The sequence below is a fragment of the Papaver somniferum genome, chromosome 11 (genome assembly GCF_003573695.1).
Source record: "Papaver somniferum cultivar HN1 chromosome 11, ASM357369v1, whole genome shotgun sequence".
NCBI lineage: Eukaryota > Viridiplantae > Streptophyta > Magnoliopsida > Ranunculales > Papaveraceae > Papaver > Papaver somniferum.
The window spans coordinates 77,814,254-77,828,855 of record NC_039368.1 but is presented as its reverse complement, the minus strand read 5'-3'; the positions used below and the strand labels follow the sequence as shown (position 1 = coordinate 77,828,855).

Sequence of the window (14,602 nt, the reverse complement as noted above, 5' to 3'; positions counted from 1 at the left end):
TAATACCCAGAATTCCAGTTTAAGTTTGTTCCCAATTCGCTTTCAATTTATGCAAAAAGGTCTGCTACATTTGGTTCATGCCAAAGTTCGCTTAAGAAACTAGTTTCTTCAATCTGTCACATATCCTTGAAGTGTCAGCCCCAGCTCTAACCTGTGACATACATTCAACAAACAAACAAAGTTAGTATACAACGGCAACTACTAACCGGAAAATGTTATCGGCGTGATATGAAGTCACCTGAGAATCAACTGTATAGAAAATCTTGTCATCAACAGTAGCAAAACTAGCATTGACGATTTCAGACCCTTCTTCTTCAAGGACAGTAATTAGTTGATAATACAAGAATTGTTTGTTCATCCCAGTTATCAAAACTACTTCCAAAGTAGTACTATCAAAGATCCTTACTTGGAGTATCGGCAAATCCAATAAATCGTTACCACAAATCTCAGTAGACGTATTTAATGAACAAGTAAAACTAGCAGCAACAACAGCAGCAGCATTGGTAGTTATAATATCTTGATCACCACAGTGATCAGTATTCGGCAATGTGGTTGCTGTTAATAAATCTTTCTTTCTCTTGAGTTTATCTATTCTCTTTGTCAGTTCTTGTATGTAATTAGCTGCTTGATCTATCAGATCCATCTGAGCTATATCCTGCGCAAGAAATTAAGTTTAGATTGGACCAAAGAGATTAAGAGAAAGATTTTGTGTATGCAACTGTAAGTCTGTGTACAGTACCTTCTTGGAGGAATGGTTGTTGTCATGAGTACTAGTAGTGGGAGGGATAAGAGAGACAAGTTTGAAGCAAACAGCTTTCATATGACTTCTTCTATTCTTTTCAATGGTTTTCCTATCAACTGCTGCTGCTGCTGCACAAGTAGTAGAAGAAGAAGCATATTTACTTGAATTTTTCATTTCACAAGACAAATTTCTAGTATGTTTCAAACTGCAAGCTGAGTAGCAAGCAAGGAGACTAAGGAGAGTGCATGATGATGAAGAGAAAGAGAGTAGTGTTTGGTTTTAAAGACTAAATTAAGAAGGGTACGTAGGTCCATATAATTGAAGAGAGAAAACAAAGATATTTAGGGGACGATTCCTTGGTTGGCTTTTTGACGTGATTATATATAGTGGTAAAAGTGGTTTGTATCTCAGACTTGCGAAGAATAAAATATAGACTTCAATTCTAAAACTAAAATAGAAAACAAACTAAAAATTGTAACAAACTCAACCAAAGATGATATCAATATTAAAAGAACACTGAGGCTAAGATTCCACTATTTTCCAAGTTCAAAGTGATTTAATCCCAATAATTATATTTATGCAATTTTTTCGTTCAAGTTGATTCTAACTATTGCAACAGGTAGATTCTCAAAATAACAAGTGTAAATCCGAAGCTAGAACATCAAAAACCTAGGTCCAAGTATGCTCTATCAAAAAAAATAACAATTGCTTAACAAAAAACATTCAAACAATTTTCAACCAAGGCAAATAATCATATAATAATTGCAAATAAATAAATAAAATAGGATATACCACTTCTTGTTAGAAAAATAGCTTCCTCTATCGCCTCAGCAATGGGGTTTAGCTCCTCATATTAATCACTTGCTCAAAATATTTGTTTATGGTTCAAAAGTTGATTAAAAGATGAAAAAGTATAACACTGACTGTTTGAAACGATTTATTGGTGTTGCAAAACAAAGGACTGATTGTTACGAAGAAGTTATTGTAGCAGCGTTAAGAATTTGAGACGTTGTTCTTATTTGCAATGCTTGTTCTCCAGCAGCAGCAGCAGAAACACGGGTTTTCCTGCAACTTGATCTTCTCAGCTCTGTAGTGTTACAAACTTCTCTGCGACTGCTCAAATGACTCCATAACCCTAATCGTGACTTGACCCATCCTATATATAGCCAACATGATCGAAAATCTTGCGAGTAAATCCTTATTTTCTTCCACGGAAAGTTTTCTCTTTTTATTTTTTACGCCTCTCTGTTTTGCTTCTACCGAGAATTGCTGCCTATTTTTTCGAATCTGTGACACATACCAATCCTGTTTGGTGTATCAACTGAATCCCAATCCATCTCTACGTCAAACTCCGACTAAAACTAAGCCCAATCATCAACAGAACCCAATAAACTTCTGACGCCTCTGTTTGCTTCTCCCGGCTTCTCTAGCCCAATTCGTTCGGTCCAATCACTTTTAGCAACCCTGTTGTGCTCTAACATGTCCAGCCCAACGAAAATCCGAGGTTGAATCTCCTTAAATCGTCCCAAGAATGCGAACTCTAATATGAGTCTGCCACAATTTGCCGCCAAATTCAAAATTCAAAAGGTGAAGGTGACCTCCCCCTAGTAATTAGGTTACCCCTTATCCAGGGTGCTGGGGTCCGCATAACACTTGTTCCTTGGGTGCCTTTAGTAATTTTTCTGGGATGTTTTCAACACTTTTTCGGGGTTCCTCCGGGGTATTTCTTGGGTGTCTCTGGCATACTTCTGGGGTGCTTCTGGTACGTTATCTACGGAGGTTCAAATGCCACATTTTGAGCCAATTTCGCCGCAAAAGCTTATTTCTCCAAAAACACCTACAAAGACATAAAATAACCAAATAAGTACAAAATCGAGCACTAACAATATATACAATTGGGACAAATTAGACACATAAATGCGTCTATCAAATACCCCCAAACTTATTATTTGCTAGTCCCGAGCAAATCAAAACTACAAAATAAAATCCTAACTCACTGTCGCAGGCATCGTCGATTGCATTTAGCGTATGCAATAAGCCTTTAAACCCCTAGGTGTCCCTAGTGGCCGAGTTATAGTCTTGGGAGGGCTTACTAGAGATATACCCACAAAACCTTAATACTCCAGACCCTAGCTATCTACAACGAATCTTGGAAGGCACTAAAGAATCTCCTTGGTTGGCATACTTATTGACTACAAGAAGAAGTACCCTGATGCGAAATTCCAATTGTTGTACACGAGTTTGCACTCAAGCATACTAAAATTCATATAAAGTGACAGAGCTCTACTCAGATAGTTGCACTATGGACGTCATATTCGGAGTCAAACTAATCACATGGAAAGATTAAGAGATGGATATAGAAAAACATAGATAGTGTTGATGTTGACCAAATGATCGATGTTTCACATATCTGTCTGAAGGCCACTGCTAAAATGAACCTATCCTAATGGACTGAGATACCGGTCTGACTAATATCAACACTGCTGGCATATACAAGGGAACCAGCGGCCGATAACCTAAATCTAGATCAACAAACTGGCATATACAAGGGAACCAGTGGTTGAATACATAGAATAATAACCTTTTTTCTCGAATTTTTTTTTTTTTTAACGGCATGAATAGATCTTTTGGATCCAAGCGCATGCTTCTTGTCAGCATATTACACGATAATTCCCACGGGTCCTGCATTCCACGCTTGTTTAGGCGACGGAGACAGGGAGAACACACACATATTGCTATCCAAGTGTTAATATTTATTCCGATTGGTCTAATTGGTCCGGTCTCAACTTTTTTTTTTTTGGTATCTCAATCACTCTAATTCACCCTAGCATTGGTAACAACTTGAATCGTGAGACCCACCTAATCACTTAGAGTAACATAGTTTAAAAATAAAATAAAAATAGAAGTGAAAAGGACTCAACGAGATATGGTGAAACTATCATGTTATTTCTAACACCTGAGCTCTGTGCTTTTATGAATAGACTCTTCTAGATGTTTCCATCTAATCAGATTGGTTCCTCAACTCCTACGATCAAAATGCTTCCATCCACTTAGATTAGTTAGTGCAATCCTCAATAGGCATAAATTTCTAAGCCCTGGAGTTTATTTATTCATACTGCAACTAAAAATTTTCTCCCATACCCCCAAACTTAAATCTAACATTGTCCTCAATGTTCTAAAGATGAAATTAAAAGCATGAACAAGGAGAAACTGTTACCATTGAAGCAAAAGAGTTAAGGAAAGATATTACCTTGTTGCATGAGATTGGGTTACTTCCCAAGAAGTGCTAAGTTTAAAGTCTTCAGCCAGACATCAAGTTTCATAAAATGGCTAGTTATCTTTCAAATCATATATCAGTAGTCGAACTAACTGTGGGTCATCAAAACCAAATAAAACTGCCACTAATATGAAACAACTTGCACAGGATCAGAAAAAATAACATAAGGAGCACAACCTCATTGAAAGTTTCTTGCAAGACAACTGGATTTATTTGGGGCACCCAATTGGGCTTCATACGAGTGTCTTGAAAAACAGATTCATCCGAAAAACGGGACTTTAATAGCTGGATTTCCTCCTGGACAGTATCAGGAGGATCTGGTTGTGGAGTCTGAATAGACTCAAGTGATACCTCATAAGCACTAGGATCGAGTCCCAAGTTAGGGACTTCTACTGGGGATAATTGACGATCACTACCCCCAAACTTAGAATTTTGGGTGTCTCTAGATAGACTAGTCACAATATTCCTAATTTCTAGACCATCAGGTTTCTGAAAAAGGTCAATTGCTTTCTCTGAGTTATAATCAGGTGGTTCATCCTCTAAATTCTTTTGAGGTATACTAGCTGTAGGACTTATATGTTTCATATCTTGTATGGTCAACCCTAGAGTTTCCTTATTGTCTTGAAGCATGATTTCTGGCCTGCTGTCCTGATCGGATGCTATAATCACAGGAAAAGTCTTAGATGGCCCTAAGAATGCAGATTTAGGGTCCAACTTAGGAGGCTCTTCTGAACAAGGGATTAAGGTAGACTCAAAAGCTTGTAATGGTTCGAACCTAGCTTTCCATTTATCAGTATCTAACATAGGAATAGAATCCAACATAGCATTCACTTGTTCAATATTGCTATCTTCGTCGAAATCCATGTTAAAGTGGGCTAGACAACTCTCTAATGGATCTTCCGATGCGATATTTGGTAATGACTCCTGAACTAAGGTTCCTATCATGTTCACCTCTTCAACACATGTGTCATCTAGCTCATAAGGTAGCTTACTGACATTAAAAATGTTCATTTCGATAGTCATATTACCAAAGGATAAATTCATCACACCATTTCGACAGTTTATGATCGCATTAGACGTAGCTAAGAATGGGCGACCTAAAATCACAGGTATCTGGTTCTCTGGGTCAGGGATAGGTTGGGTATCTAGGACCACGAAATCCACTGGATAAATAAACTTGTCGACCTCAATAAACATCCTCGATAACACCTCGAGGAATTTTGACAGACCTATCAGCTAACTGCAGTGTTATCTGAGTAGGTTTCATTTCACCAAGTCCTAGCTGTAAGTACACATGGTACGGCAGTAAGTTCACACTGGCTCCTAAGTCAAGTAAAGCTTTTTCTACCCGGTGTTTACCTATTGTACAAGCAATGGTTGGGGAACCTGGGTCTTTGTACTTGTGGAGTGGTAGTGTTCTGAATGATTGAACTTACATGACTAGCTAAAAAGGCTTTCTTATGGACGCTAAGTTTTCGCTTTCGCGTACACATATCCTTAAGGAACTTGGCATAAGCAGGAATTTGCCTAATTGCATCTAATAAAGGAAGGTTTATGGTAACTTGCTTAAAAACCTCCAATATGTCATTAAAGTTCGATTCCTTCTTTGTTGATGCTAATAGCTGGGGAAATGGGGCTCTAGGCACAGAATCAGACCTCTCAGGAACCGAATTGGCATCATCGGAAATTTTATCAGTCCCCTCAGTTAGTGGTCCTGAGGGATGAGATCCTGAGGGGTGAACTACAGTATGTTCACTATCGGGCATGGTTACCTGATTGTCTACTACTCTACCACTCCTAAGGGTTCTAATAGCATTCAATTGATTCGATGGTTTTGCACCTACTTCATGAACTCCTCTAGGGTTGGGGGTAGTCTGACTAGGGAGCCTTCCGTTATCTCTCTCACTTAAGGTCTTAGCTATTTGGCCGACTTGAAGTTCTAGCTTAGCAAGGCTCTGAGCACTAGTTTGAAAGTTCTGCTTGGTTTCCTGTTGAAAACTAATTTGGCTTGTGCTAACATATCCTGAGTTTTTGCTAACATCTTAATAGATTCCTCTAAGCTAGTCGTTTTGTTTTCTGGGCCTGATGAGTTCTTAGTGTAACCAAAACCTGGGGGAGCATTAGAATTACTAAACTGACCTTGACTCTGGCCCTTAGACCATGAAAGGTTCGGATGGTTTCTCCAACCAGGATTATAGGTTTCTGAATATGGGTCAAACTTCTGACGGTTATCATACCTAGTGTTATTATAGAGAGCATTGGCTTGCTCTTCATTATTCTGGCCTTCCCAAAAAGGCTCCAATCTACCACTAGTGTGACCCACTTCTAAAGCTTCTAACCTTTTCGCTATAGCAGCAATTTTGGCATCTGATTCAAAGCTTCCTTCTACCCTATTAACGTTTCCTCTGCCTAGAAGAATTTTTTCTGGGGTACCCTATTGCTTTCCCATTGTTGGGTCTTTTCGGCGATTTCATGCAAATATGTCATCGCATCATCAACTGTTTGGTTTTCAAACCCACCTGTACACATGGATTCTACTGTAGTTGTGGTGGGATAATCTAAACCCTCATAAAGGATCTGAACTAACCTAACCTTTTCTAAACCATGATGAGGACATTGGGCTAATAAATCATTGAACCTTTCCAAATACCTATACAAAGATTCTCCCTCCTGTTGTGTAAACGTGCAGATTTGCGTCCTAATAGACGAGGTTTTGTGCCTAGGGAAAAACTTGTTCAAAAAGGCAGATGTAAGTTGTTCATAGGTTTCAATTGATTCGGAAGCCAAACTATACACCACGACTTGGCTTTATCTTTTAAGGAAAAGGGGAATAACCTGAGTTTTAAAGCATCATCATCAAGGTTTCTAATTTTCAGGGTACTACAAATTTCCTCAAAGTCCCTAACATGGAAATAGGGGTTTTCATTTTCTTTCCCTAAAAAGATTGGGAGCAACTGTAAGGTTCCAGGCTTAAGTTCATAATTTGCTTCAGTTTCAGGTAACCTGATACACGAGGGACGAGTAGTCCTAGTAGGATTCAACAAGGCTTTCAAAGTTGCCATTTCTGGCGCTATTGGACTATCAGGGATTCTTTCCTCAAACGGATTTCAAAAACGGAATCTTCACGAATCGGACTTTCTAAATTGAGGTAATCAAGACGCTTAGAACTACTAGGTTTCTCTTTAACAAATCTACCTAGGGCGTCTCTTTTCGTTCAGGCATGCAACAGAATAAGGTAGGGAATTCTATGCAAACAAAACAAGGCTGACTCAACCAAATCAAACCTAAATTTCTAGCAAAAAAAAGCATGATCTCCACTTAGATTGTTTCTAGACCAGCTTCTATTCTTTCGAAAAGGAACTCGTTACAATCTGAGCAAACCCCTCTGGAATCAATCCGAGTCAAAGTAAGTTGAATCGAGGCGAGGGAAGCTTAGTGGAGCTTTGATACCCAAGGACTCACCGGTTACAAGGTGGCGCAGTCATGCATTCAACTCACAGAAACCTTCAAGAACTTCGAAGTATGCTCAAAATAGTAACCAATATTCTTCGAACGACTTTCCTATTAAGCTCGTTACCCTATAGGTCTCGTTGTAGTCAAAATTTTAGGCTTAGGTTCGCGTTTGGTTTCGTTTTCCTAAGGCGGGCAAGAAGAGAACGGTGATGAAATCCGAACCCTTATCTTGTATGGCCAGTCCTTGCCCTTTACTAGGAAATTAAAGCAGCCGTTTTCAGGTCCTCAACATATATGCAGACGAAGGAATACAGTAAACCCGCTGACAGGGGATTCACGGGTGTTTCGAAAAACTTACCTCCCGTACCAGATGGGCGAAGAACCGTTGAAGTCGACTCGGGCCACGACTCCTATGTCATGTACGAACCCGAGGGGCCGAGGCGATATCGTAATCACCGTCCTTCTCTGCACACACAGTTTATATTTAAACCAACCCTTCCTTAGGGTTTAAAAATAATAACGTCCAAACTTTAATGTCCAAGTGTCCAAAAAAGAAAAGAAAAATTACAAAAATAACAAACCCTAATAAAATAAATAAATAAATAAAATATCTAAAAAGAAATTGTCTTCTTCTCCGTTCTTTTCGCTTTAAGCTTTCGCTCCAAGTCTTTATGCTTTAAGTTCCAGTCTTTACGAAATCACCAAACTCCTTGGCTCAATTCGCTTTATGATCCAAAACCTGTAGACAAAAGATAAATACCCAAAAACCTAAAAAAGAACAAAAATAATAAAAACCTAAACAATAAAAATAAATAAAAGAAAACGAAGTCTAAAAACCCTAAAACCAAATCCGCGTCGGCGGCGCCAAAAATTGATGTGATTATAGATAGTGGTAAAAGTGGTTCGATTCTCAGACTTGCGAAGGATAAAATATAGACTTAAATTCTAAAACTAAAATTGAAAACAAACTAAAAATTGTCACCAACTCAACCAAAGATGATATCAATATTAAAAGAACACTGAGGCTAAGATTCCACTATTTTCCAAGTTCAAAGTGATTTAATCCCAATAATTATATTTATGCAATTTTCTCGTTCAAGTTGATTCTAACTATTGCAACAGGTAGATCCTCAAAATAACAAGTGTAAATCCGAAGCATAGAACATCAAAAACCTAGGTCCAAGTATGCTCTATCAAAAGAAATAACAATTGCTTAACAAAAATCATTCAAACAATTTTCAACCAAGGCAAATAATCATATAATAATTGCAAATAAATAAATAAAATAGGATATACCACTTCTTGTTGGAAAAATAGCTTCCTCTATCGCCTCAGCAATGGGGTTTAGCTCCTCATATTAATCACTTGCTCAAAATATTTGTTTATGGTTAAAAAGTTGATTAAAAGATGAAAAACTATAACACTGACTGTTTGAAACGATTTATTGGTGTTGCAAAACAAAGGACTGACTGTTACGAAGAAGTTACTGTAGCAGCGTTACGAATTTGAGACGTTGTTCTTATTTGAAATGCTTGTTCTTCAGCAGCAGCAGCAGAAACACGGGTTTTCCTGCAACTTGATCTTCTCAGCTCTGTAGTGTTACAAACTTCTCTGCGACTGCTTCAATGACTCCATAACCCTAATTGTGACTTGACCCATCCTATATATATCCAACAGGATCGAAAATCTTGCGAGTAAATCCTTCTTTTCTTCCACGGAAAGTTTTCTCTTTTTATTTTTTACGCCTCTCTGTTTTGCTTCTACCGAGAATTGCTGCCTATTTTTCCGAATCTGTGACACATACCAATCCTGTTTTGGTGTATCAACTGAATCCCAATCCATCTCTACGTCAAACTCCGACTAAAACTAAGCCCAATCATCAACAGAACCCGATAAACTTCCGACGCCTCTGTTTGCTTCTCCCGGCTTCTCTAGCCCAATTCGTTCGGTCCAATCACTTGTAGCAACCCTGTTGTGCTCTAACATGTCCAGCCCAACGAAAATCCGAGGTTGAATCTCCTTAAATCGTCCCAAGAATGCGAACTCTAATATGAGTCACGTCTGCCACAATTTTCCGCCAAATTTAAAATTCAAAAGGTGAAGGTGACCTCCCCCTAGTAATTAGGTTACCCCTTATCCAGGGTGCTGGGATCCGCATAACACTTGTCCTTGGGTGCCTTTAGTAATTTTTCTGGGATGTTTTCAACACTTTTTCGGGGTTCCTCCGGGGTATTTCTGGGGTGTCTCTGGCATACTTCTGGGGTGCTTCTGGTACGTTATCTACGGAGGTTCAAGTGCCACATTTTGAGCCAATTTCTCCGTAAAAGCTTATTTCTCCAAAAACACCTACAAAGACATAAAATAACCAAATAAGTACAAAATCGAGCACTAACAATATATACAATAAGGAAAAATTAGACACATAAATGCGTCTATCACTTTTGAAATCACAACTAGGAAGTTCATAGGGAAAAGTGTTTGTGGGTGAAAACTGTTTCTGTTGGTTTTGGTAAATTTGGGTGTGTTAATGAGAAACGAGCCTAACCTTAAACAAATGCACTGCACGGGAGTACTTTAGATTCGAGAGATCAATCTGTACAATCCTGGCCAAAACCAAGAAATGATCGTTCCAATTTTGCTTCGGTCACAAAGTAAAGGAGAAGGTTTGGTCTTAGGGAGGGAAGCGAAGAAGGTGTTGCGACCAGAATGGTTAATTTTGAAGGTGTGGCTATTTTATGACTTGTATCAAAATATGGAACTGGCTTGCAGAATGTATGCTATCAGTTATTTGGTATTTTTCTAGATACCGTGTTGTTGTTCTAACCAAAACTTGTTGTTATGTTGAAATTGTATAAAACCTATTTATACAAGTCATATTGAACGCACCCTGATCTCGTAGAAAATGGGAGTGATTGAGTGATGGAGAAGTGGGGTCATGTGTAAATGCCAGAGACCACATTCCCACTATGAAGGAAACTGGTTAGTTTACACCCACTACTTCTTGCCTCCACTAACTGCCCTGCTTTCTGAAACTTTCTTATAATGGGCGTGTTACACGCCGCACGCTGTAAACCGCTAGACCAATACCCTGATGAGCATCCCACAGTTTGTGGCATATTTGATGTCTCGAGCATTTTGTGGAAAATGTGTAGCAGATTGTTGAACGAGTCTTGTATGCAAGACTTAGCTATTCTGATTAATTATATGCCAACTAAGTAGCAGATAGCCATGTGTAGCAAGTCAAAGTCAAAAGACTTTCCGCAGGAAAAATATCATGTGATTCTATTAGGCTTGTCTTGGATGGTCGCCTAAAACTTGCCACATGCCTGTCAATTCTTTGGCGAATTTGGACGAATGAGATTGTGGCCTGTGAGAAAAGGTGGTCGTTGATTATGGCCACATTTCATTGGCATCTAATAATAGCAAAGTGGCGTCATATGCCGATGGCATGATGGCATAGCGGCATGCCAGTGACATAGTGGCACCTGGCGTAGCCGTGACATCTATTTTGGCATATTGGTGTTAGACCCAAATATGGCTCCGGCAACGTTGGCCCCTGTTGCTGTATCAAACTTAAGGCCTTAGGATAATTACTTGACTTGGTTGGCGTGGCAACTTTAGATAAATTAGGGTTTGGCATATCAAAACCCTAATTAGCGCGTGTGGCATGGCCGCGACACGGTGGCGTTTTCATGCAATAGGTGCCATGGCCACTTCTTTTTTTATTGCTGCTCCTATTACGCGGCTCCTTTTATTCCTTGTTTTCAGATTTTGGGTAGGATTTTGCACCTACTAATCCATGACTGATTAATTTCCTAGTTTACCTAAGCTTAGTTTCGACCAACGGGGTCTAATATACTGCGCAGGGCGCAAAACTCTAATTTTTGCAAATGAGGTTAATATTTGAATTTTGTGAATTATCACAAAATTGATTGAATTTTGTGTGTTGGCACAAAGTTCTTTAAGTTTATTGCCAGAGAGCAGTATGTTTTCCAATTGAATACTTTTATGCAAAGACCTTAACCTTGATATTTTCGGTAAATTCGTGCTACTCTGCTGCGAGTGAACAAAAATTGTCATGCCATATCAATATTAAGGGTTCAGCCAGGGAACATAGCACAGAAAACATTCAAAGAAACTTATATTAATCGAATAATACAGGCAAGTTTCCGAAATTTATAGAATATCTGGTATTGTTGCTACATGCACCATTCTGGACAAATTTCATGTGAATATATTGAGTTGCTCAATAAATGCGCCAGCGAAGAGGTTGAACACTCATCACTTTTACATGGCTCTGTCTCTTTGCAGAGTGACGGCATATTAAATGCGAGGTTTTACAATTTAACCCTGGACTAAAAACCACCATCAACATTAAGTCCCATGCTTAGCATGTAACAGTAGCATTTTTGCGGGGTAAGCATGAGATGGTGACAGACAAGCGATAAAAGCCCAAGATAGAGTAAGCAAATATTACTAGGAAAGTGGCTGCCTCATATCCTCCGAATGTGTTTATGCCAGGGATTCAAGCTGGAGAAACACATCAGTCCTTTGACTATCTGGTTGTTTCCTTCTGGTCTTCCTTAGGGTTTCGATGAGAAACGTTACCCGGTCAGGGTTGAATCCTTGGATATCGGATAAATCCCGTTGGGGTTGTTCGACATCTGTTTCTTCTTAGGGTTTCCATCATATATGTATATACGAAGGTGAAGCTAGATTGTCTTTCTCAGTTCGGAAAAAGACTTTTCTTGTGGAATTCGTATTGCTCCATTATGTCGAACCGAAGTGAATCATCTTCTATCCAGCCAGACTCTTCAACCAAACGTAGGCGGCTCTTATCTAGGGTATGACTCCAATTACCCCCTGATCTTGAAGTGATAATTCTTCTTTTCTTCATAATACTGCTGTTGTTTTGTTGTTTTTTTTTAGTGTGGGGAATACTCGGACCTCGTGACACCTCCCTCATGCAGACCTTCGAGTCAAGAAAATCATACAGGTATGCTTTCATCGACAAATGGATGTTTACTTATCGCCATCAATAGATAACAAAGAGAGATTTTCTTTTGTGTAGAGGTACCCAGCTGGAACATGCGTGACCGTGGTCGATGATGACGATCTGGACACTCCTCTTCCTTCAAACTCAAGTACGCCAAGTGCTGCAGACCTGGAAAATGCTGATTTGGGTCTTTCTTGCTACAAATACCTCAATGCGGGCTTTTCATTCGATAACCGCATGAAATGTTTATCCTCTAGCTATCGAAGCGTAGGTGAATTCCTAGTGCTGAAGGAGTTCGTGGCTTTATACAAAAATATCTGGAAAAGATATGGCCACATTGCGACTAGGAACGTGGTGCGGCATTGTTCATCTGCCTTGGTTACCACGGTGAATTTCCTCCTGCCTATGATTGTCGAAATGGAAGGCACACCCATTCGCGACGTCTTAGAATCAACCATTGAGAAGTGGGAGAACATGGTATCTACCTGCGAATCCCTGGAGTTTAACGTAAGTTGGTTGCGGCACCGTCTTGAGATTATCAAAGTTAATCGAGCCGGCATCCTTGCAAACGTTGTTCCTGCTACAATGGCCATTTTGTAAGAGGAGAAGGCTCTGACTACTGTATCTCAAAATGTAGAACATGCAATCCAGGACTTGAAGAGTAGGACCGAAAGGTATCAAGAGAGGTTGAAGATGATGTTTTCAAGGAACTACAACTTGTTGGATGATCTTTTCTGAGTTATTGTTTTGAACATGCATCCATGAGAACGTCTAGTTTTTTTTTGAATTGTACTGGTTTTTGGAAAAGAGTAAATGGAATTTTCATTAATACGTCTTGACTAAATAAAATTTTGATAACTCGGACATGAGGGAGGAAAGTAAAAAATGCTTGGCCGGTCGTGTTACTAAACGACGAGAGGTGGGAGCAATGGTCAGACGTAGTTTGCCTTGAGCCATTTTCCATTGATGACAGATTCCAACTTGCCTCCATATTCTTTGAAAACCTTGTAGTACCCACTGTTGTAGGTTTTGTGACCATATAAGGTACTTCCCATTTTGGAGAAAATTTTGGTGCGGACATGTCTTGCTGAATGTGCTTAGCAGTCTTCAACACCAGATCTCCTACTTGAAAGATTCGAGGTTTTATGGATTTATCATATACTCTGGAGACCATATTTCTGCATGCCTGAGCATGTTCTTCTGCCTTAGTTCTCTTGGAGTCTAGAGTATCTAGCTCCGTTATTCTGGCACTCAATGCTTCCCATTGAACTCCACTTGCGGCCGCAATCCTAATCGACGGAAGTTTAATCTCTGCTGAAAGAATTGCATCTGCGCCATAGACGAGTGAATATGGAAAAACGCCAGTAGAGCTTCTAGGTGCCGGCCGATACGCCCATAACGCTATGGGTAATTGCTCGTGCGATGTCCGAGGATTATCATGTACTGTTTGGATGAGAATCCAAAGTCTTTTTGGTGCTTTCTGCTTGCCCATTCCCTTGGGGATAGTAATGAGTAGAGAAGAATTGCTTAATTCTGTATTCTTCGAGTAACTCTTGTACTTGCTTGTTGGCGAAAGGAGTGTCGTTATCAGTGATAATGTGCTTAGGCACGCCAAAACGATAAATGATGTATTCCTTAATAAATGCTGCAATTTTCTCTCTAGTAGTCCCTCGCAGAGGAATGGCTTCAACCCATTTAGTAAAGTACTCCGTTGCAGTTATGATATATTCATGCTTCTTTGACGATGGCTGGTTGATCTTCCCAATGATGTCAAGTCCCCAGCAGTAAAATGGCCACGGACTACTCACCGAGTGCAGAGGAGAATAAGGCGCGTGGATGAGGCTCCCGTGAATTTGGCATTCTTGGCACCTTTGAGCAAACGCTGCTGCATCGTCTTCCATAGTCGGCCAGTAGTATTTCTCGCATATGTGGATGAATAGTTTCTTCTTCCCTTGGTGTTCACCTTTAGGCGTCTCCTTCAGCATAATTGGGATTTCTGCCTTTGCCAGGCATGGTAGAAGATCACCTCCAAAGCTTTTACGGTATAGGGTTCCTTCATGAAATAAGAATATTTTGGCTCTTTGCTTCATCTTGGATGCATCCTTCTTATTGGTAGGGAGCATACCGTCGCGGA

General features: G+C 39.6%; 1 protein-coding gene and 1 pseudogene across 1 annotated transcript; one reads left to right on the top strand and one right to left on the bottom strand.

The window, feature by feature from the left end:
• Positions 1 to 14: 14 nt before the first annotated feature.
• On the bottom strand, positions 15 to 967 carry LOC113321988 (transcription factor bHLH162-like). The gene is made up of 3 exons (XM_026569983.1): positions 740 to 967; positions 239 to 655; positions 15 to 151 (listed from the first exon to the last, which is right to left on the bottom strand). The coding sequence occupies exons 1-3, from the start codon at positions 914 to 916 to the stop codon at positions 92 to 94; spliced, it is 654 nt and encodes a 217-aa protein (XP_026425768.1). The 5' UTR covers positions 917 to 967; the 3' UTR covers positions 15 to 91.
• A 5,651-nt stretch (positions 968 to 6,618) lies between these two features.
• LOC113325488 lies at positions 6,619 to 6,718 on the top strand (annotated as a pseudogene).
• Positions 6,719 to 14,602: the final 7,884 nt, after the last annotated feature.

Excerpts from the sequence above, each read along its gene's own strand:
- LOC113321988 (XM_026569983.1), bottom strand. The coding sequence starts at position 916 with ATGAAAAATTCAAGTAAATATGCTTCTTCTTCTACTACTTGTGCAGCA. Across the intron at positions 656-739 it reads ACAACCATTCCTCCAAGAAG|GATATAGCTCAGATGGATCT; the intron begins GTACTGTACACA and ends TTTCTTGCGCAG. Across the intron at positions 152-238 it reads TCTATACAGTTGATTCTCAG|GTTAGAGCTGGGGCTGACAC; the intron begins GTGACTTCATAT and ends TGTATGTCACAG.